We start from the raw sequence: 22,080 nt of genomic DNA, 5'->3' as shown, positions 1-22,080 counted from the left end.
CTGTGCATGCTAAACATCCATTCACAGCCGTACAGGGGGTCGCAGGGAGTTGGCGACCGCGCGGGCAGCATCTGGGGACTCGCAAGGCTGCAAAATTTGCAGGTCAAACAGAATAACCACCATAGGGCATGATTTTGAATCCGACACAGTGCCCGATATTTACGTACTGTAAATTGATGATTGTTTTGTCTTTGTGACTACAAAATCCTGAAAAAGTCACACACACATGTATCCATTGTGGCGTGTTGCAGGACCGATTGAGCCGCGGTGGCACGGTTGTATCAGTGAGCCGAGCAGCTGTGTCTGACAGCTACTCCACTCACTAACTAATTCAGTAATCATGCTCAGTCCCGCAGAGAGCGACCGGTGACAGGAACTACAGGGGTGTGGCAGTGTATATGTGCCAGTTACCAGCAGGAGAAGGGGGATGAGCACCTTGTCAGTAATCGGCATATTATTTAACCATAATATCATTAAAAATGTAAACAAATATTTAGCTGATCCTCTAGTAACATTAAAGAAAATGAATGCAAGTTTCTCTGCAATACCATTCTTCTTAATAGCAATAATAATTATTATTAGTATTAGTTTTATGAGTGCTTATATGTAAATTGTTTATATAGTGTTGAGTGGTGTATTTATTTAGCAATAACACAGCTTTGAAATAGAACATAACTGCCATCTAGTGGAAGCCTTTGTGTATTGCATCATAGCCTTCAGTGCAGTTGATGAAAGTAATTGTGTTGTGTTTCCCTTGCAGTGTTTGCACGCGATGGAGGTCCATGTGATGATTCAGTTCTTGCCTGTAATTCTCACACAGCTCTTTCAGCTTTTGACAACCACTTCCCATGAAGATGAAGTCCCTTTAAATTGTACTCTGTAAGTCTTGTTTTGGTATATTGAATATATATATACTGTGTATGTGTGTATATATATATATATATATATATATATATATATATATAAATAATTGAGGATGGTTGCATAATTTAGATTGTGACTGCAGCATGTGTTTAATTTTCTCTATTTCACTCTAATTTCCCCCCAGGCCAGAGCAGCTAGGCCACTGATTCCTCTCACGGCCATTGAAGTGCACTTCATATCAGTGATACTGTCCCAACATCAGCTGAAAGATGGCGGTGGCTGGCTGAAACATTGTCAAACACCGAGGTGTGTAGTGTGATCAGATTTCTGCTTATAAAGGAGACATCAGCAGCTGAAATTCATCTAAAACTTCACAAAGTGGACGGTGGTGGTGTCATGTCACAGAAACAGGGTTAGATTTGGTGCATTGCTTGGTGGACGAGATTGGCCGGACGGATCCTTATCAAAGGCAGTGCACCAAACCTGTTCCTTTGAAATGACTCCCTAACCGTACACCTTGCGAAGCTGCAGATGAATTACAGATACTAACGTGTCATTTAGATACAGAAATCTGATCACACCTTGTTTCCACCAAAAACTGCCATATTACAACGGATTTTGGGACAGTATGACTAATATGAGGCCCAGTGTAATTGCTTTTACGGAAAGCAGGTGGTCTACCTACTCTGGCCTGGTGGAAAATTAGAATGGAATAGAGAATATTACACATGTGGATGAGGCAGCATTATGGGGATCCTTCATGTGCGGTCACAAGTGATATCATTGGACAAGCAAAGGACCCATTCTGCACATGCATGAACGACCATGCATGTGCAGAATGGGACCTTTGCTTGTCCTATGATATCACTTGTGACCGCACATGAAAGATCCCCATAATGGACAGTCGGTGACGGGTTGACATCCGCCTACGTTTATTAAAATTAATGTGTACCGTCACTACCCATAGGCTTACATAAGGGGAGCCGCTTGCTGCTTTATGCACTGTGACAGTGCAGAGATATGCTGCCACCAGCAGCAACAATGTGCTTTGGGTTTATTCATGTTCCTTCGGACCCCCGTTCATTCGCACGGAGGACCGATGTTGTGCATCTGTGTATATGTGCAGACATAGGGTGCATGCACCCACGGCAAACTTTCAGTTCGCCGGGTGCACGCACCCTACACGGCATGCGTGGGATGGAGAAGGGCAGGAGGGCATCGGGCAGCCCTATCACCATATGGGAATGCCCAGCGTTTTATGGGAGTTCCCATGAGAACGCTGGGTGTTCTCATGGGAATGAGGCCATGACGCGTGTGCGGGGGGCAGGCAGCTGACATCACCGGATGTCAGCTGCCCGCCGATATCCATCCTAGTGTGCACGCATATAGAAGAGACTTGAAAGTCACTTTTATATGCTTCTACCTTCCACATGTTTCCATGGTCGGCGACCATCGAAAGATGTGGGTGTTCCCCACAGCATGCGAATGGATGTTTATGCTAAACATCCATCCGCAGCCTGTGCGGGCGCACCCATGCTGCGAGGGGGGGGCGGGGTGCCGGACATTCGCCGGGTGTGGTTTGGTGGACTCACAAGGCTGCGCAGCCTTGTGAATCAACCAGTATAACCCCCTTTGTCTTCGATGGCATATGAGAAAAGAAAACCCAACAGAATGCCCTATTAACACTAGGACACCGGACACAGCACCTCACCAGGGCTCGTGACAACACCGAATCAACCCTGGAGGATTATCAATATGTGGTATGGTCCAGTGAATCACTGTATCCGTTGTTTCAAGTTGATGGTAGGGTGCCGGTGTGGCATAAATCGATGAGGTCACGGTCCCCAGTTATCAACAAGGCACTGTGCAAGATGGTGGCGGTTCCATAATAATGTGGTGTGTTCGTATGATATGGGTTGGCTCTGATGGTCAGTTTATCATGTTATTGACTGATAACCACTACATTGCTGTGCTTGGCAACCGGTTGTAGCCCTTCATGTACCCCCACATCGGGGAGCATTCTGGAGAGTTCCAATAAATAATGTGGCCGTTACGTATGCCTGACATGAATCCAGTCGTGCGTTTATGAGACGTGGTAGAGGGGTCCATTCATACCTACAAATATCAGGGAGCTGTAGAAAGCTATCCTGATGGCATGGGTCAGCATCTTTCCTTGGGCCTTTATCGATAACACGTCACCAAACTAGAGGTGGTCCATCCCGATGCTAAGCACCTACCCCATGACTTCAGTGTATATAAACATAAAAAGTAAATACATACTATGATTTCCCCTGTTACTAGGGTCATTACACCTTTGGGTTAGAGTTTTATTTAAAAATTAAGTGAGTTGTTTTTTTGTGTGTGCTATAGGGTACTTCTCCACATTGTATCCAAATGCCAAGAAGAAGGTTTGGAACACTACCTGCGTTCTTTTATTAAGGTAAGACAGTTTCATTCTGCTTGTTAGTATGACGTGAGCAGGACAGTAATGTTGATGTGTCTGCAGTTGAGTGCCAACATCTTTGTGAGAAATGCTAAAAATATATCCGCTGAAAATGCCAGTGTCCCTCACATTTGTTTTATAAATTCAAATATATATTTTTATATTACGTATATAATGTGAGCATTACAGGTCATTATGATGAATAAAAATGTTTGCCAATTTGCACACCTATTTTGACAAATTCACTTGGCACTCAAAGGGTTGAAGTCTTCTACCTATTGAAAGTCAATATCCTATCCTGTAGCGAAACCCTTTTTATGCATGTAGGTTCAGGAGTGCTCCTAGACCGGATCCGATACGATTTGCCGGCGGTCGGAATCCCGACACTGGAATCCCGACCGCCGAAATCCCGACAAGGGGGGGACATGGATCGCCCCCCCTTGCGGGCTCGCTGCGCTCGCCACGCAGCGGGCCCGGTGCCTCGCTACGCTCGGCACGCTATTTTATTCTCCCTCTATGGGTGTCGTGGACACCCACGGAGGGAGAAAGTTTCGGGATTTCGGCGGTCGGGATTCCAGTGTCGGGATTCCGACCGCCGGGATCCCGACCGCCGGCAAATTAACTGCATCCCTCCTAGACCACATTAGGCTCGGGTTGTCTCCATTCCCTCACTTTACTCTACAAAATAAGTGTTATTTTCAGGATCCTCACTTGCCCCTGTCCGAGGCGAGATGGAGAGGATGAGACTTCATCTCCAGGCCTCTACATAAATAGGCCCTTCATGACAGCCAGTTGGTATCAAGGTTGTCAATAAATTCAATATATTAAAATTATATTTCTATATTCATCACAAAATGGTGCAATATTTCTACTTTTGTGGATTTTGGGAGACATTATAGTATAGTATGCGATAGTTTTGCAATTCATTTGCAGGTTTGCATGGGCCGGTTTCTCTTTCTGTCTGGGTGACGGCTATAGCCTCCATTTCTCAGACCTATGGTGGCCAGCTTGCTCAAACCCATGGCTCATTCATCTGGCTGATACTGCCTCAGATGATCCGATACTGCATCCTAGAACGCAGCTTGGATCAGTAATACAGCTGATGCATTGCCATGCAGAACTATCACTGTTGCTTATTTTTTTATTATTATTATTATTATTATTATTATTATATTACTATATTCTGTAGGTTGCTGTTTTCCAGCTTCATATATTGCTTTTTACCTTTTATGATCTTACAGTACGTTTTCAAAACAGAGAAGCTGACATCTCCTCAGAGCAAAACATTGCACGAGATTCTGGCGGCCACCATGATCAGCGTTCTGAAGCAATCTGCAGATTTCCTGGCCATTAATAAGTTATTAAAGGTAATGGGATAATGAGGTTGCTGGTGGTAGCAATGTAACTAGTTCATAGTCTCCTTCTCAAAGCCAGTGTTTTGTGTTACTTATGAAAGTTGTTTTTTTTGTTCATGTCGGAGCAACTGCTAAAGCTAGGGTAATGTGTTTCCGATAGAGCCACAATGTCAGCTCTTCTTACCTTGCTGCATCTGTACCATTATCTAGCGGTTTTACTGGAAAGCTGGCCATACACTACTGAGATCTCTCGCAGCAGTGTATGGCAGGCCGATGCCCCGTGATCCGGCCGGAACCTTCCTGGGCTGCAGGGTCGCATGCGATACATCAAATGTGGCCCCTGTTCCAGAGGTAGGAGGGTCTGAAGTCAGACCTGCATGCCAGTCTGACCTTTGACTAAGGTCGATGCACATGGGACCACGCATCAGAGCTGAAGGGACATCACACACCCAATTTGGGCCGATTTCCTTGCCCGTCGCGGTAGTGTATGGGGGCCTTAAAAGCATCGCTGGCCAGGAGGATTTAATAGATTTCTGTGCTGTTTAATAGATTTTCTGTTGCTAATGTTGCCCATAGCAACCAATAAGATCTTGTCTATCATTTTGAAGGATGCAATAGAGAAATGATAGACATAATCTGATTGGTTGTTATGGGCAATATCACCTTTTTTTCATTTTTAGAACCTTCAGAAAGCAGAAGGACAGGTGCTGGCACAGGAGAGAGCCCAGGAACTTCCTTATACAGTCGGAGTTCAAATATGACACCATACCTTTCCATTTTAAACATAAAGGTTGGCTGCGTTCCTATGGGAGCTGCGGTCGCCTGTTACCTCAGGAAGAGAAAAGCCAGCTCAGAGTTACTGCAGCAAGTGCATTCGCATCGCTGGGAGGGAGCCGGCATGCAGGGTGGCCTTGCCCTGTGCTGGGTCGGCCCCCCAAATTCTCCCGTCGGGGGTTTGCAGTTACCCCTACTGAATTAGGCCCATTGTCTAGTTGTATGAACATATTGAAATTCAGAGAATATGAAATGAAATAATAGTCACAGATTATGGAGCTTAGAGATGTGGGCATTGGGAAGGTGTGTTAGGGACATACAGTACGAGGCGTGGAAGTGGTAGGGGATGTAAGCTGTATGTAATATGTGAAGGTACAGATGTGTCCTCTTACTCCTTTGCTACTGACATGCCAAACACATTGATCAAGATACTCTAAATATAAAACTGTCAAGGAGAACAAATGGTACTTGTTTCCTAGCACGGCGCCCCCGATTTTGATTGTATCCATCGGGTCGGAAAAATTGCGTCGATCGCATCGCATGGCAACCAAATCGCATGCGATGTGATTGACCCGATTTTTACATTGGAATCAATGTAAAATGGTCCCTGAGACCCGATTTTACATTGATTTCAATGTAAAAAGCCCCAAAACCCCCCATTTTAATACCAAACCCCCCCTCATGTTTGAAATGCCCCCCCCCCCCCCATTGTTAACGCCACCCCGCTATTGACGCCAATCCAAAGCGTGGCGAGCGCAGCGGTACGCGTCCTCCAACCTTTTCATACCCCCATTATCCATGTCGGCGTGGAGTTGATTTCATAAAGTGTGGCAAGCCCGAAGCGTGGCGAGCGCAGCAAGCCCCGCGAGGGGACGCGCATAACTTCACAGGTATACGCGCCCCCTCGCGGGGCTCGCTGCGCTCGCCACGCTTTGGGCTCGGTGGCTCGCTGCGCTAGCCACACTTTTTTATATAATCAACTCCACGCTGACGTGGATAGTAGGAATATGAAAAGGTCGGAGGACGCTTACCGCCGCCCCTCGCGGGCTCGCTGCGCTCGCCATGCTTGGGGTTGGTGTCAATAGCGGGGTGGCGTTAATAATGACGGGGGGCATTAAACATACTTTACAACTATATTCAATGTGAAATGGGCCATATTGGACCGACGCGATCAACCCGATTTTCACTTTAAAAATAATTTAACGTTAAAGTCTATGGAAAAATCGCGTTGATTGCGTCGGTCGCATCACGACCCCTTATTAAGGGCTGCGATGGACGCGATCAACGCGATTTTCTCTTTCACCGGCAAATAAGCTGGTGATTGACAGAAAATCGGGTCCATCGCGTTGATTGTATGTCTTAAGTACCTTAAAGTTAAGGCATACAATCAACGAGATGGCCGCCGTGCTAGGAAACAAGTACCGAACAAATCATTGGGGCAACCATTATCACTGTGCCATGGATCCCGGGTACTATAGATTTCCGTGGAATAGACCTGTGATCTATTCCACACAGGCAATGGACCATGATTTATTAATAATAACCAATAAGGAGGATGTTTCCAATGTATCACTTCTGAATTCCTGTTTATGCTTAAATGTAAATGTTATAATTTTGATGCCTGCGTCCAATGAAGCGGGTGGAAACCACTGGCAGATGCTTGGCAATGGCCTTGGCGCTGGAAATCAGGCTTAATAGGGACAGCCGGGGTGGGATGTGAGCAGTTTATACTTTACTAGATCCAATCCTGGGTTGCCCAATGTGGCCAGGTATAACCTGTATGTTATCCATGTGTAGTCACTCATAGCAACAATTGTGCAAAGCCACAGACATTTGTTTTGTATATTACACAGCACATTTCATATCTTTGTAAGTTCATCCCATAAATTAAACTTGAGATTTTGCTAAAATCATCAGCCCTTATAAACTCATCATCGCAGTAACTTTTTGTTTGTTTGCAGTATTCATGGTTCTTCTTTGATGCATTAGCAAAAGCCATGGCGTTATACCTGATCGACGAGAACAAAATCAAGGTAACCTGGAACCGTCATGTATGACCTGTATCACAGTTAGTGAGGATTTGGGGTATAAACATAACATGTATCATTTTTCGGTTGTTGACTTCTGTCAGAGAACAATCATTTCCATTATGGCATGGGTGTTTATGAATCACCTACCTTATCAATACCAATATATATCTCAGGTGTTCATACGATAGAGAACATAGCTTGTGCTTCTTTGGACATTATTGGGGAAGTCTACTAAGTTAGGAGTTCTATTCACATGGGATGTTGCTATGGGCAACCAATCCGATACTATCTGTTATCGTCTAAAAGGTGCTAAATATATAAGAAGTAAATTGTAATTGGTTGCCCATAGCAACATCTCATGTGAAATAGAACTCCCATCTTAGTAAATTCCCCCCTATGTATTGCAAAGTGTTTCCAGAATCGCTCGTACAGTTTTACTTTAGTTTTTGGCTGCATACTGTAATACACGTGTACCGCACAGTGGGGGTAATTCAGACAGCCATCAGTTAAGCAGCCGCCCTGCTCCAGTGAAATCCCGCCTTGCAAGTTAATGTGCTCACTGTGCGCATGGATGTGTACAGGTGCACAACCATTCACCCCCGTGCGAATACGTCCGAAATCCTTAGTAACAGGCTCACCATCTAATGATTTTTAAATAGGGCACAAGTCCTCCTAGGTGCCGCGTAGCCTGAGACTTACTCGATGCTGCGATGAAAAACAGGTACATTCAGGCTGAAGCTGATGTCACACAACCTCCCCTAAGCCGACTTGGCACTGCGTTTTCCCCGACACTGCCAGCATTTTTGTAGGCTCGCACTCCCAAAAAACGTTCAGTTTCGACCCCCACACGCCGACTCTATTTAAATCACCTTGCGAATGACCAGCGAACAGAACTTCACCTGGTGAAAAATCTGACACAGATTGAATCCCCCCCCCCCCACCCGGAACGCACATAGAGTGTATGTACGTCTTATTGCGTACTCACTGCCATACCTTGCTTTTTCTGTATGTGAAAACAGTTGGCATTACTATCATTGCCACTTATACCTTCCCCATAAGAGATACTGTACCACTAAAATAGGAATTCTCTTGGCATACTGTAGGTGTAATTCTGGCCCCACTCCCATGTAATGTTCTTTTCAATGTATTATTGGTATTTCTCACCCAGAAACACCCATTTCACAGATGTAGAGAAATGTCCAAGATTGACCCAATCTTGTCCTGGTATATGCAAATATGAACATGTTCACTTTGTCACATATACAATGGGCCCAAACTCCCTAGATTCCGCCACATCCATACTTGCATGCTGCTCAGAATTACAGTATGCCCATATTTGTGTGATCTCCTGGTTTCCCAAGAGAATCTGCCAGTATGAGATGAGACTGATATTTATAGAAAGATCATAAATCTATTAGGAGCCATGTTGGTCCTGTGCATTAGTCCTTCGTCGTCCTTATTATAACATGCTACGTATTAAGGATAGAGGGTTTCTTGCACTTTTAGATGCTTTATACCTATTTGCATTTATTAAAGGTAACAAGGCCTCAAAGATTTCCAGACTCTTTCCAAAATGCCTTACACTCGCTGCTCCTCTCAATAATCCCGCATGTCACCATAAGATATGGAGAGATTCAAGAGGAATCCAGGAACGTCAACATGAGCTTGGCCAGCTTCATCAAGGTACGTGTAAACTTTATTTACCAATCACTGTATAAGATTTAATGTCCATTCCTTGTATTTTAGTTATTTACATCCCGCCCTGATAATCAGCCATCTGCTTGTACTCAAGGAGCTATCTGGCTAGGTTATTGTCTATGGAGATATTTGTTATAGCTGCAGAGCTGGTTAGCTGGGGAAGTGCAGGTTGTTTGCCATTCACAGATGCCACCTGAAAGAGGGTGTGTCAACTTGGGACCAATAGGAAGTCATATTCTTTGCGTTGGTCCATATGGGCACGCCCTCAATTCCATCACAATGTCACAGATGTGATATACTCAGCACAAATAGACTGACTACATAGGTAGACCCTGAAATGGTACAAAAGGCCGGCAGGATAAAAATGTCGACATGGATGAGGTTGCAGAACTGTACATGTTTTAAATAAAGTATTTTTATTGGTTTTACTTGAAAAAAGAAATAAACATTACAGACAGTGGTGCTACAATTGGTGCTGACAAAAAAATACAGCATATCTGAAAGCATACACATAAAGACGGTCCATCAGAGTATTCATATATAGTCATACATAGATGCAAACTAATATATCAGTCGTATATTGCCCCACCAAAGCAAGAAAAGGGACACACACACCCTGAGGCGCCACCCGGGTCTCCGTGACCAGCAGTCTGAGCGGAGGTACAAGTGTAATAGCATATTTCTCGAATAATCATGGAGCACCGTCGTAATATAATGCTAAACAGTTATCCAGCAAAAACACCACTGTCCAAACTAAATTACCCACTATCTAAATACCGTACTACCTATACTACCCAAAGCAAACCCCCCCCCAAAAAGGACCCAAAACAAAACCTCCCCCAAACCCCCCACCCTGTATAACCTGACCCCAAACTAGACATACCTGGATCCCAAACAGCCCACCACCCCTCCAACTAACTAACACTAAGATGAGATAAATTAGTGGCTTTCAACTGCATTAGCTAAATTAGCCTAAAATAACCTAATTTACCCCTTCCCCCCACCCCCTATACTATGGTATCTATCAACCCCCCCCCCACCAATCTAATGGACGGATAATAAATAAATGGACCAACTGGGGCAATGGCTTAGTAATAGATATAAAGTATAAGCAACCGAGGAAACCTTGGCTCTCCCACCAATAACAAAGTATTGTAATAACTAGTGTAGGGATGACAGTACAACAAGAAGCCAGGAAGTTAGTCCGATCAGGCCCTCTCCCACATCAGAACCAGGTAATTAACAGTCCCCCAGTCACATACCTCAGGTTGCATACTAAGTGAATTGTAATAATAGAAATTAGGCAGTAAACCAGTGGATGTTACACACATACAGCCAGGATATATCCACAATAATACAATGTAAAGGTACAATATAGTAAATACTAGACCCATAAACAGACACGGCAACGGCTTGCATTATCACTAGATAAATATTGTCAGGATATAACAGTGTCATATTGGTCATATAGAAAACGAGACCAAGAGCCAACTAAGTCATTGTATGATGTATTTGCAATAACTTGAAGAGCATTAGTCAGGCCAGCTGGCAATCCCTTTATGAAGGAGAGTTCGTTCAGAGAGCATAGGATTCGCCTCACGGTGACACTGGAGGTAGTATTCAAAGCACATAGAGTGCCACATTTAGGAGGCACCTATAGCTTTCATCAATTCAATCAGGAGCAAAAGGCAAGTTGTAGCGTCCTGGAAGCAAACAGGGGTAGTAAACCAACGCAACATAGGCTCATACATAATAGCAAAACAGCTACAGTCCAGGAAGAACAGGATATATCCACCACCCCAACTATCTAAATATACAGGATATTGGCCATATGGGAAGCACAGGGCACTAAATAGAGTATTAACATAATGTGGCGAGCACTATGTTGCAATCCCTATTTCCTAAGAAAGGAGGAAAGATTTGTAGAAAAGGGTGTGACATCAGGCATTAATGAAACAAAGTATATCACCACTTAACAGTAGGAAAAATATGAAGAGGCAAAAGTAACTAGAGACAGCATCCCAAACATTAGTCTGGCCAATCTTCGGATCCCTGAGAAAGGATGGGTATTATACGCGCATCCCCAGTCACTCGAGGGTGTGCAGGAGAACATCCAGAATATTGAAACATCATAGTCCAGGGTTTTAAAGTTGACACCAGGAGTAAGAGAAGGTTCTTTATCTGAATCCCAATACTGACAGGAGAATCCAGTATGGGAAAGCAAAAATTTTTAATTTTGGGTAGATCCATGTGAAAATATGTGTCCAGAATATGGACAACTACAGGAACTGTAAAGGTCACAGGGTCATTACACATAGGTACATCTCTCTCAAGCACAGTATCACTCTCCTCTGTGGTAAAGGATGGAGGACGGAAATATGTATCCAGAGTTTGAGCAACTGCAGGAGCTGGAAAGGCCACAGGGTCATTACACATAGGTACACCTCTCTCAAGCACAGTGTCGCTCTCCTCTGTGGTATAGGATGGAGGATGGAAATATGTGTCCAGAGTATGAACTGCAGGAGCTGTAAAGGCCACAGGGTCATTACACATAGGTACACCTCTCTCAAGCACAGTATCGCTCTCCTCTGTGGTATAGGATGGAGGATGGAAATATGTGTCCAGAGTATGAACTGCAGGAGCTGTAAAGGCCACAGGGTCATTACACATAGGTACATCTCTCTCAAGCACAGTATCGCTCTCCTCTGTGGCACAGGATAGAGGATGGACAGCACCCTGTGTGCCCTCCAACCTGGCAAGAAGCCTGTTAGTAGAGGCATAGATTGCATGCAGGATTTATACATAAAACAGTGATAACAGACTAGTAACTGTCAATTAGCCGGGCAAGCACGTGGTTAAAATGGCAATGGTGTCCAGGAAGAGTTATAATGGCGCATCTGCCACAGGACTGGCCACAATCAAGGTACTGTATCCAGCAGAGCAAGTGGCACTCAGACGCTGCCCGGCTCCACTGCGTCACGGGAAAGCCGGGGATAAACAGACAGGGGGGCCAATCAGAGATCCGCACAGCCGACAGTCCGGAGCGCCTGCAGGCCTCACCTGGCGTCACCAGAGACCCGGAGAGCCGTCCGCAGGGCGCAGGAGAGGTAGGAGCCGCGACAGAGACCGCTCAGTCAGCGCTGCCGGGTCCCTCCAAGATGGCGCCGCCGGTAACAGGGGCCTGAATGAGGAGGGGAAGCAGGCCGCATTCACCACTACCGCAATCACACCTTCTGACCACGGAGTCCGGCGGACCAGTGTGTTCGATGGTGCAGTCAGAGGGAGGTAAGCCAGGGTAGATGGTGCCACTCCGCCTGGCAACAGGATATTTTAAAGGATTTTTAAGGGAGCTCAGTCCCCTGGCTGCTGCTCACACGCTCGGCCAAGCCACGCCCAGAACTGTACATGTTTAAAGGATTCGGTATGAAATCCCGACGGTCAAAATCCCAACAGGGTCAAAATCCCGAATAGGTCATAATACCGACAAGGACAATATCCTGAAAAGGACAAAATCCCGACATTTTAAATCCAGACATGATCAAAATACCGACATATAGGATGTGCAGGTGAAACTGTCAACATGACTTTGGGTCGACATGTCGCGAGGTCGACATGGTTTTTTTCACTGTTTTTTGCCCCGAATGTCGACATGGACACAGTTGGAAGAGAACCACAGCCTTGTATCGCTCGATTCGCGCGCAATGCTTTGGGCACGGTGCCTCGCTGCACTTGGCACACTATTTTATTCTCCCACCACGCCCTAGTGGATGGTAGGGCATGAAATACCGCCTGTCGGCACGTCAGGTCAAAAAACAGTGAAAAAACCCATGTCGACCTCGCGACCTGTCGACCCAAAGTCATATTGACAGTTTCACCTGATATCCTATATGTCGGGATTTTGTCCTTGTCTGGATTTTGTCCTTGTCTGGATTTTGTCCTTGTCCGGATTTTGTCCTTGTCCGGATTTTGTCCTTGTCCGTATAATGACCCATTCGGAATTTTGACCATCGGGATTTGGACTGCATCCCTGTTTAATAGTCCCTAAGGTGTCCCAGTCATTGTCCTATGTGATATTACCCCAATACTAAAACTCCTTTTCTTTGCCTTGTACCCAAAATGCGGAAAAATGAAATAGCTCTGTCTGATTTTATTTTCCTATCTCTCCTGTGCTATGTAGAGATGTCTGACGTTCATGGATCGAGGATTTGTCTTTAACCTCATCAATGACTATATGTCTGGATTTAGCCTTAAGGATCCAAAGGTAAATTAGAGGACAACTTGGAACATAGTGGGAAGTGGGTTATTCATGTACACTGCCACAATACGAATGCACTTACAGGACCTCTGCTGTGTAAAGATGGGTACACACTAGACAATAGTTGGAAAACCCCTTTTTACCAAGAGACATTCCTGTAAAACTGGTTTCTGTAACATAACTGCAAATGCTAGGCTGGTGTATTAGAACAACTTTCACTTTCAAGAAAAACATTTGCTGGCACCTGCATACATGAGAGACCTGATTCATTGTACATCCTTTGTTTTGAATATAAACTGTTTAAAGACAGAGGAGTTGAATTATCAGTGTCAAATGCACTGGATTCATTGCAGTTTGATATGAATGCTGCTATTTAATATGTATTAAGGCAGTGAGTGTATTTATACGTGCATGTAATGCAACGCTAATCTGACTGCTCCTATTAAAATAAAATGTAAAAAAATAAGCTAGCTATTGCAGCTTATCATTATGGAGATGTGGGGTCTAATTCATGGTGAGTAGTAGATTTGCGAATAATGGCAAAACTACAACTCCCGGCTCCAGCATGCAGGGGGCCGCCCAGCGCAGGGCAAGGCCGCACCACAGGCTAGGTACCTTACTGGGATGCGATTGAAATATTTTTTCAATTGCATCGCTATTGTATAAGCTATACAGCAAATCGTTCGCATATTAAGGGTAGCCCCCTGACTGTTGTGCCGAGCCGCCGCGGCCCTACCCGCAACCTATCCGGCACACCTTTTTTTGTCTAGCTAGCACCCCCACAACGCTGTGTCAACACCCCTGCAATGCCGTGTCAACACCATTCGCCGGTCCTTACACTGCTGTCTCATTCAGAAAAAAGCAGGGCACAGCTTGACATTCGGTAATCTGTGTATGAAGGTAGTAATTCAGGCCCATTGTCAGGTCTGATGTCTGTGACATTAACGATATTTGAAGCCAATGCGCTATTTACCTACCACCTGCTGGAAAGCTGCAGCTACTGCAATGGGGCTGGCTGGAATCGCTGTGAAGAGGGTCAAACACTCTTCCTCAATGATGTGACCAATCTTTACTGGCCATTTCCCTCAGCATATCACTGTGTTTGTTTTTATACTTACTGTATGTAAAGATTTCTAACTTCTAAGTTATTTTCCTCCTGACATATAAAGCATAATAACAGTTCTAAACAGTAAAGGGCTATTTCAGTCTTCAGAATTACCTGTGATTCCTGGAACATTATACACTGGGCTGACTGCACACTAAAGTGTACGAGATAGGCTCTAGAAGGGGCTGCAAGGGATACGAGTTTGGGTGTCTTTGCTGGCATTTACACAGTGCTGCTGGCATTTACACAGTGCTGCAACAGCAACTTGAACCCGTTGCGAGTAAATGGTTTGACCTCTTTAATAGAGATTTATATATTCAGTATTCCCCTTGTCCTCCTGCTTTGCAGTAATGGGTTAGGCTGTTATAGTTCTTCATAGTTTTGTTATATAGGCTGTTGGTGCTCAGTCAGTACTATTCAAATGCACTACATCCTGTGGGGCAGATTTATTAATCTTGGTGAAGTGATAAAGTGTCTGGTCTTTATCACCGGCCAATCAGCTCCTACCTGTTCGTTTTCAAACCAAGCCTGTAACTTCACAGTTAGGAGCTGATGGCCGGTGAGCATAATAAATCTGCCCCTGTGTTTGTTATCCAGGTCATCATGTATGTCACGAGTCATAGACTTTAGCTGCTATGACATGAGAGATGAACCCATGTGACATTTTTTCCCCCTACATTACAGATATTAAATGAATACAAGTTTGAGTTTCTACAAACCATCTGCAACCATGAGCATTTTATCCCTCTAAATCTGCCAATGACGTTTGCCAAGCCCAAGCTGCAGAGAGTGCAAGGTAAAGCATGGACCATTTACCAGAACCATTTATTATTACTTATCCTGTATGTCCCTGAGCACTGCCTCAGTTTGATTTCTATAAGCCACTAATCTGCTGACACAATTGCTCTTATAACCCTTTCTTACAGGCATAGTGCCAGTGATAGAATACACTAAGCCAGTTGTACTCCCAGGTGGTAAAACGAATTCTTGTGTAATGTAACCACCCACTTATTTGACTTGGAGTCACAATTAAGGGCTGTAGGCTACAATTGATATCCAGTGCTAGGGAAAGCCATGCTCCCTACCCATAGAGAGAGACAGATTCTGGATCACACAACTAATGATGAGTCCTTAATCTGTGATGGCTAAGTGGGCGTTAATGGGTGGCAACAGTTATCTGCTAACAGCTCCCTGCTGACCACTGACATCACAGAGTACAGCAGATTCCCAGTACTGTCAGCTAAAAGCAGCCTCCTCAGCGGGTGCCCGATGACTGACACACAGTCATTACACCGACGTTGGAATCCCGACTATTGAAACCCCGACAGATGGGCAGCAGCTATACTCCGTTGTGGGGGTCCACGGCCCCCATAGAGGGAGAATAGAATAGGTGACGAGCGCAGCCACTGTGCCCACAAGGTGCTTTTTTGCCCTTGCCCACTGTCTGAGGCCCGGCAGTCGGGATTCCGACATCGGGCTACTGACTGTCGGAATCCTAACTGCCTGTGCTATACCACACCCTGCTCAGCTGCCTGGGCCCGTAGCAGATGCTTGCTGTATACGGAGGTGTTGCTATTACTCACAACCTTAACACTTACAAATGAAGATGTATGTTTTGCGTTCTACTGCTTAGTAAACATGGTCGATTGATTTGCATATTATTATTATCCCAAATGACTTTTTTAAATTATGGGTGGTATGCAGGTTAATGACAATTAATCTCAAAAGTCACAAATTCAAAATGTTTTCATGGAGTCAGCACCATATGGACATTAGTAAATAAAGTTCTATGTACAGTATGTAACCCCCCTCCCATATCCATATCCATGCCCTGATTTGGTTGGGTCAGTCCTGGTGTCCCACTGTGAGAAAGTTGGGAGGTATTTCTTCATCTTCCACTAGGGGAGGTATTTTCTGTTCTCCAAGATTTAGCAGTGCTCTTGTTTAATGATGAGTGAATGCCACTTAAAATTAATATATTTTAATAATAAAGGTTAACAATCTTAGAATATTTAGAATGCATCTGAGTGCAAAATGACAAAAATATACTTATAAAAATTGTACAATGACATAAAAACATACAACAGTAAATGGAGTTGTACCAATAAATTGGCTTTGTAGCCAGATCTCACGTGGGGAGAAGAGTCCAAATGGGGTGCCAATTGGTCCTGCACTGTCCACACTGTAATAGTCCCAAAGATGAAATAGAGTCCAAATTGTGCGGCAATGAATATTCCTTGCCGCGAGGGGCGGCGGTACGCGTCCTACGACCTTTTCATAAGCCCACTATCCACGTCGGCGTGGAGTTGAGAATAGAATGGTGTGGCGAGCGCAGCGAGCCACCGAGCCCGAAGCGTGGCGAGCGCAGCGAGCCCCGCGCTGGGACGGGGATACCTTCACAGCTATACGCGTCCCCTCGCGGGCTTCACAGGTATCCGCGTCCCCTCGCAGGGCACGCTGCGCTCGCCACGCTTCGGGCTCGGTGGCTCGCTGCGCTCGCCACACTATTCTATTCTCAACTCCACGCCGACGTGGATAGTGGGGGTATGAAAAGGTCGTAGGACGCGTACCGCCGCCCCTCGCGGGCTCGCTGCGCTCGCCACGCTTCGGGTTGACGTTGATAGTGGGGGTGGTGCACTATGAAAAATGGCATTTGGGGGCATTTCACTAGTTTAATACACATTTCAATGCATTCTGATGCATTTCAGTGCAAAATCGGGTGCCATCGCATCGCATCGGATGCCATCGTATGGAATCCGATGCGATCGCATACGATTTTTGAGCAAAAATGCTCAAAAATCGGTAAAAATCGTATCGCATCGTATGCCACTACATATGGCATACGATGCCATACGATGGGGATGCAATGGCATACGATTTTTGAGCAAAAATGCTCAAAAATCGGTAAAAATCGTATCGCATCGTATGCCACTACATATGGCATACGATGCCATTCGATGGGAGCCGTGATACTCCACAAGTACCGAATTTTATTCTGAGGAGGGGCATGCTATTTTTATTCATGTGCTGTAAGCACATGAATATATATTTAATTAAAAAATATATATATATATATATATATATATATATTTTTTTTTTTTTACATAGACCAGCCAGCAGGGGGCCGGAGCCGAGCCGCTCATTAGATATTCATATATTCACCCGATCATTACATATTCATGATCGGGTGTAGTGAATATGCCCGGTCCCCTGCTGGCACCCCCGGGGGGCAGCCTGTGCTGCCTGGCACCCGGGGAGCCCACCTCCCCCCCACAAACGTTGTGGGGCAGGCACTCCTCAGGCTCCCTGCGGCGTTCGCCGCAGGAGCTCATATTCGCCGGTCAGGGGCAGCGAGCCCCTGACTCGTTGAATACCGGAGCCGGCGAGGCTCCGGAACGCGGCGACCAGTGGCGAATGTGCAGCGAATCCTAATCAGGATTCGCTGCACGTCGCCGGTATTCACATTGAATACCGCCCTCAGTGTTGACCCTTCAACTTTGTTCTATTTTCTGTTCTCCACTGGTCTACATACAGAGCAGTGGGGATCTGTGGTATGCACCTCCATCCATTCATTGTCTGGGGCAATACTGTATCTAGATATTTGATGGGGAAGATACCAAGGGGAACCCTAACATATTACAATTGCTAAGCACTTCCCTGCTGAGGAGGCCATTTCCCAGCAACGCAGTTAATCCTCTTGTTAAGATTTATGGATCTGAATTGTTGGGACATGTGCACCTCGCATGCTTCTGTTTTTAACCCCTTCCTAACTCAGCTGTCTGTGTTTAACCCCCCAAAAAAGCCTTACACCAATGTCTTGATGTTTTGGTTTTTACCCCACCTCACACCTCCATTTTTTATATGAGTAACATGAAAACTAACAGGAACGGCCTCCTCCTTCCTCTTCCCAGGTTTGCCGCATAGCCAGCGCCCATCCTGTTAGTCATATTAATGGCCACTACAGTAACTACATGTCCAGTCCGTTTGCCTCATGAACACTATGACAAATCCCTGCCATACAACAGAAATAATAGTTTTACCCTCGATACCCCCTTTCCCGGTGCAAGTGCACAGATACACATGCCGGGCCACCCTCCTACCTTCTAATACGTGGATTCTTTCCACTTTATCCCATCCTCACTCTGGGAATGTTATCCACATTACACGTCATTCATGTTGCCTGGCAACCAGGGCATACCAAGTGGAATTGTGAATCCGATTAGCAATCAGTCAGGTGATAGCCTCTAGTGGAGGGATCCCAACCATCTATTTGGGGGACAGAGTGGGAGGTTATAAAACTTATCTGTGACAAGTGAGCCTTCATTCAGTCAAAATCTAGTCCTCGCCAGTGCTCCCTTACAGGAGAACACTGGCCCGCATGGATAGCTCAGCACACGTGGAGGCGGTGCAGCGGTGTGTGCTGAGTGATCTGTGCTTAAGCACGTCGGTCAGCATTGGCTCCCCCGCCGCCGCATGAGTGTGCCCTTTTAGATTTCATTTGCAGTTTATTCTTACCACCCTAACTACACTGTTGGTTAGCGTTCCACCTTGTTCAGATGATGTCCCTGCTGCTAATAGATGAGATATTTGTCATGTTCCATATGTTTATATTTGTACCTTTTCTTTTTATAAAACCATTAGATTTGTTATCATATGCCGTGGAGCGGTTCTCATCTGTAGGTAGGTTGGTTTGGTGGAATGTAATGCTGCTATATGCATTAGCCAGTCCATGCTTCTCTCACTAACATCGCTAACAGTGCAGCAATGGCCAGAAATCGCGCCTGTCATGTCTAACAAAACTAACGGACTCATTCGCTGGCGACAGCAGGTCTGGCAGTAATCAGTGAGAACAAACATGGCATTAGGTGCGAGGAGAAGCATCTTACAAAAGCCATAATAGATAGGTCAATTTCTATATGGAAACATATAGGGCCAGATTCTGTAAGCTTCAAAAGTGATCAAATGGAGAGTGATAAACAGCCAGCCAATCAGCTCCTGTCTGCCATGTTACAGGCTGTGTTTGAAAAATGTCAGACAGGAGCTGATTGGCTGGCTGTTTATCACTCTTCCATTTTATCACTTTTGAAGCTTAGAAAATTTGGCCCTTAGTAACATATAAATAACGTTACCTTTGTAAGTTAAAAATGTTTATTCTGACCCATATATTTGTGTTTTAAGGGATCGATGCAATTATCTGCAAAAGGGGCAAGTTGCTCTTGTAACAGTATGGACACTTTACCAATGGCTGCTCAACTCGCCCCCCCCATTCATTGCTGCCGCAAACCCTTGCATTTTTGTACATGACCCTATGGGGCTAATGTGTAAATTTGCAGTGGACTGGGTGGAAGAAGCTGTCGCCCAGACAGAAAGAAATAATGCCTCTTGCTAAATTGTAAAAGAATTGTGAATGATCGCTAATCGCAATCCACTCGCAGATCCATACACCATTCACAAACCATCAAAGAGTTTTTGCCGTCTGTGCAAATCTGAGTAGCTCTGAGGCTTCTCATATTCTCAGACTGAAACAGGATGGACGTGGTCAGCAAATATGATGGTGGGGTAACGGCGCTAACAAAAGGGTGTAGCAAACGGTATCAAATGAATAATATTGGAGGGGTTAAAATGCTTGCCCCAAACAAAGAAGGGGGATGAAATATAGGCCCTTATTCAGATCTGATCACAGTACAGATTAGTTCTCAAAATGGGCAAAACCATGTGCACTGCAGGTGGGGCAGATGTAACATGTGCAGAGAGAGTTAGATTTGGGTGGGGTGTGTTGAAACTGAAATCTAAATTGCCGTGTAAAAATAACGCAGCCAGTATTTATCCTGCACAGAAACAAAATAACTCACCCAAATCTAACTCTCTCTCTATGGCCCTTATTCTGGTTGGTGCGGTCAGAGCCGCACACGGGGCTCCGACCGCACAAACCAAGGGCCGCCCACCGGACGGATCGCCACGGCCGTCCATACACGGACGGCTGGCGATCCGCACAAAAATGGTGGAGGCTACGCCTCCACCATGGTGGGAGCTGCCCCCTGCCTTCGATGGTCGACGACCATCGAAGGCAGGCCCGCACGCCGCGGCAGCTCCCGCAAGCTCAGACCACACGGACAATCGTCCGTGTGGGAGCTTGTAAGGGGGCTGAAAGCTGACATCCGGCGACGTCAGCTTTCCGCCCCCATGTCATGGTAATGAGGGCGTCATGCCCTCATTACCATGCATACGCCCCGCGTTTTCATGGGAACGCCCATGAAACGCGGGGCGTACACATAGGGAAATGAGGGGCTGAAGCCCCTCACGCCCCTATACGCCCCCTTTGCGGCGGACGAAATCCGGCTGCGGCGAAGGGGGCTGCACATGCGCAGAATGACCTCTGCGCATGTGCAGACAAAAAACATCGGCGGTACGGCCGCACGCGGGCCGTACCGTGCCGATCAAAATAAGGGCCTATGCATGTTACATCTGCCCCACCTGCAGTGCACATGGTTTTGTCCATTTTAAGAACAAATTTGTACTGCAATCAGATCTGAATAAGGGTCATAATTTCTTCAGAGGCTATTTCGGTCATAATCATGGGTGATGGAAAATTGCAGGATGGAACTTCTGTAGTGTCCACCAAGGTGTTTAGCTGCATCAGCAGCTTTTTTAAGATGTTGTTTAGTAGTGCATCAGGGCTTTAAATGCCTTAGCAATTAGGAAACGTTGCACACCTGTTGCATTTTTGTGTATACAGTTATCTTTTACCCATATCAAAAGCAATTAAATCTAAATGAGCAGGAGACAGTGGGAAAACACATGGTTTCTGTACACATAGCAATGCAACTTATATACGTGCGCAGAAGCAGACAGGTGCAATGTTGGCCGCAGCTGAGACTCCATACAATCTTCTACAGTTTAACCCTTTATGACCCCATGTCCATTTAAATTGACATTATTCAAACATTTATTGTGTATTGTGATGACTGTTGCCATTTAAATTCCAGTGTCCATTTAGATATCCGAAAATACATTTAAAATTTTCCATCAGATGGTACATGGCCAAAATTTTGAATTAGAATGAAATACAGTGTTTTCATGTGTTTACTTTACCAGTGTCATTACAGGTTGAGTATCCCTTATCCAAATATCCGTTATCCAAATTATTCCGGAAGCCATAGTCTCCAAAATATATAAATATTTTTTTTCGTTACTTGGTACATCTTTAACTGGCACTACTTGGGAAATGATATGTAACTGGCACTACTTGGGAAATGATATGTAACTGGCACTAAATCTGTGCAAGAAAATGATTGCTTGACATTCAAATGCAGTGCCTGTGATAGTACACAAACCTTGTTTCATGTTTTAAAACCTTGTTTCTTGCCAAAATAAAATATATTTGTGTGTATTTCATGTGTTTGATGTGCTTATACAACATAAATGCAAGATACCTCATTAAAATACAGTATACAAATGTTCCAAAATATGGAATAATCCATTATCCAAAATTCTTCTGGTTCCGAGCACTTTAGACAAGGGACACTCAACCTGTACTGGGACAACACAGAAACATG

At 45.1% G+C, this 22,080-nt stretch overlaps 1 protein-coding gene across 3 annotated transcripts in view; it reads left to right on the top strand.

Moving 5' to 3' along the window:
• The window catches only part of DOCK11 (dedicator of cytokinesis 11), a 249,713-nt gene that overhangs the window by 92,075 nt on the left and 135,558 nt on the right, over positions 1–22,080 (top strand). For 2 of the 3 annotated variants that reach the window (XR_014460735.1, XM_083159556.1), the window contains exons 24-31: positions 761–879; positions 3,235–3,304; positions 4,549–4,674; positions 7,398–7,474; positions 9,008–9,149; positions 13,342–13,425; positions 15,209–15,320; positions 19,166–19,204. Coding sequence is in view for 2 of the 3 variants with exons in the window: in XM_083159556.1 (XP_083015682.1) it covers positions 761–879; positions 3,235–3,304; positions 4,549–4,674; positions 7,398–7,474; positions 9,008–9,149; positions 13,342–13,425; positions 15,209–15,320; positions 19,166–19,204 (769 nt within the window). In the remaining variant the exon portion in view is untranslated. The remainder of the gene's footprint in view (positions 1–760; positions 880–3,234; positions 3,305–4,548; positions 4,675–7,397; positions 7,475–9,007; positions 9,150–13,341; positions 13,426–15,208; positions 15,321–19,165; positions 19,205–22,080) is intronic. The other variant, XM_083159557.1, reaches the window with a different exon arrangement.

The sequence above is a fragment of the Crinia signifera genome, chromosome 9, assembly GCF_055691185.1.
Source record: "Crinia signifera chromosome 9, ASM5569118v1, whole genome shotgun sequence".
Classification (NCBI taxonomy): domain Eukaryota; kingdom Metazoa; phylum Chordata; class Amphibia; order Anura; family Myobatrachidae; genus Crinia; species Crinia signifera.
This window is presented reverse-complemented; position numbering and strand designations above follow the sequence as displayed.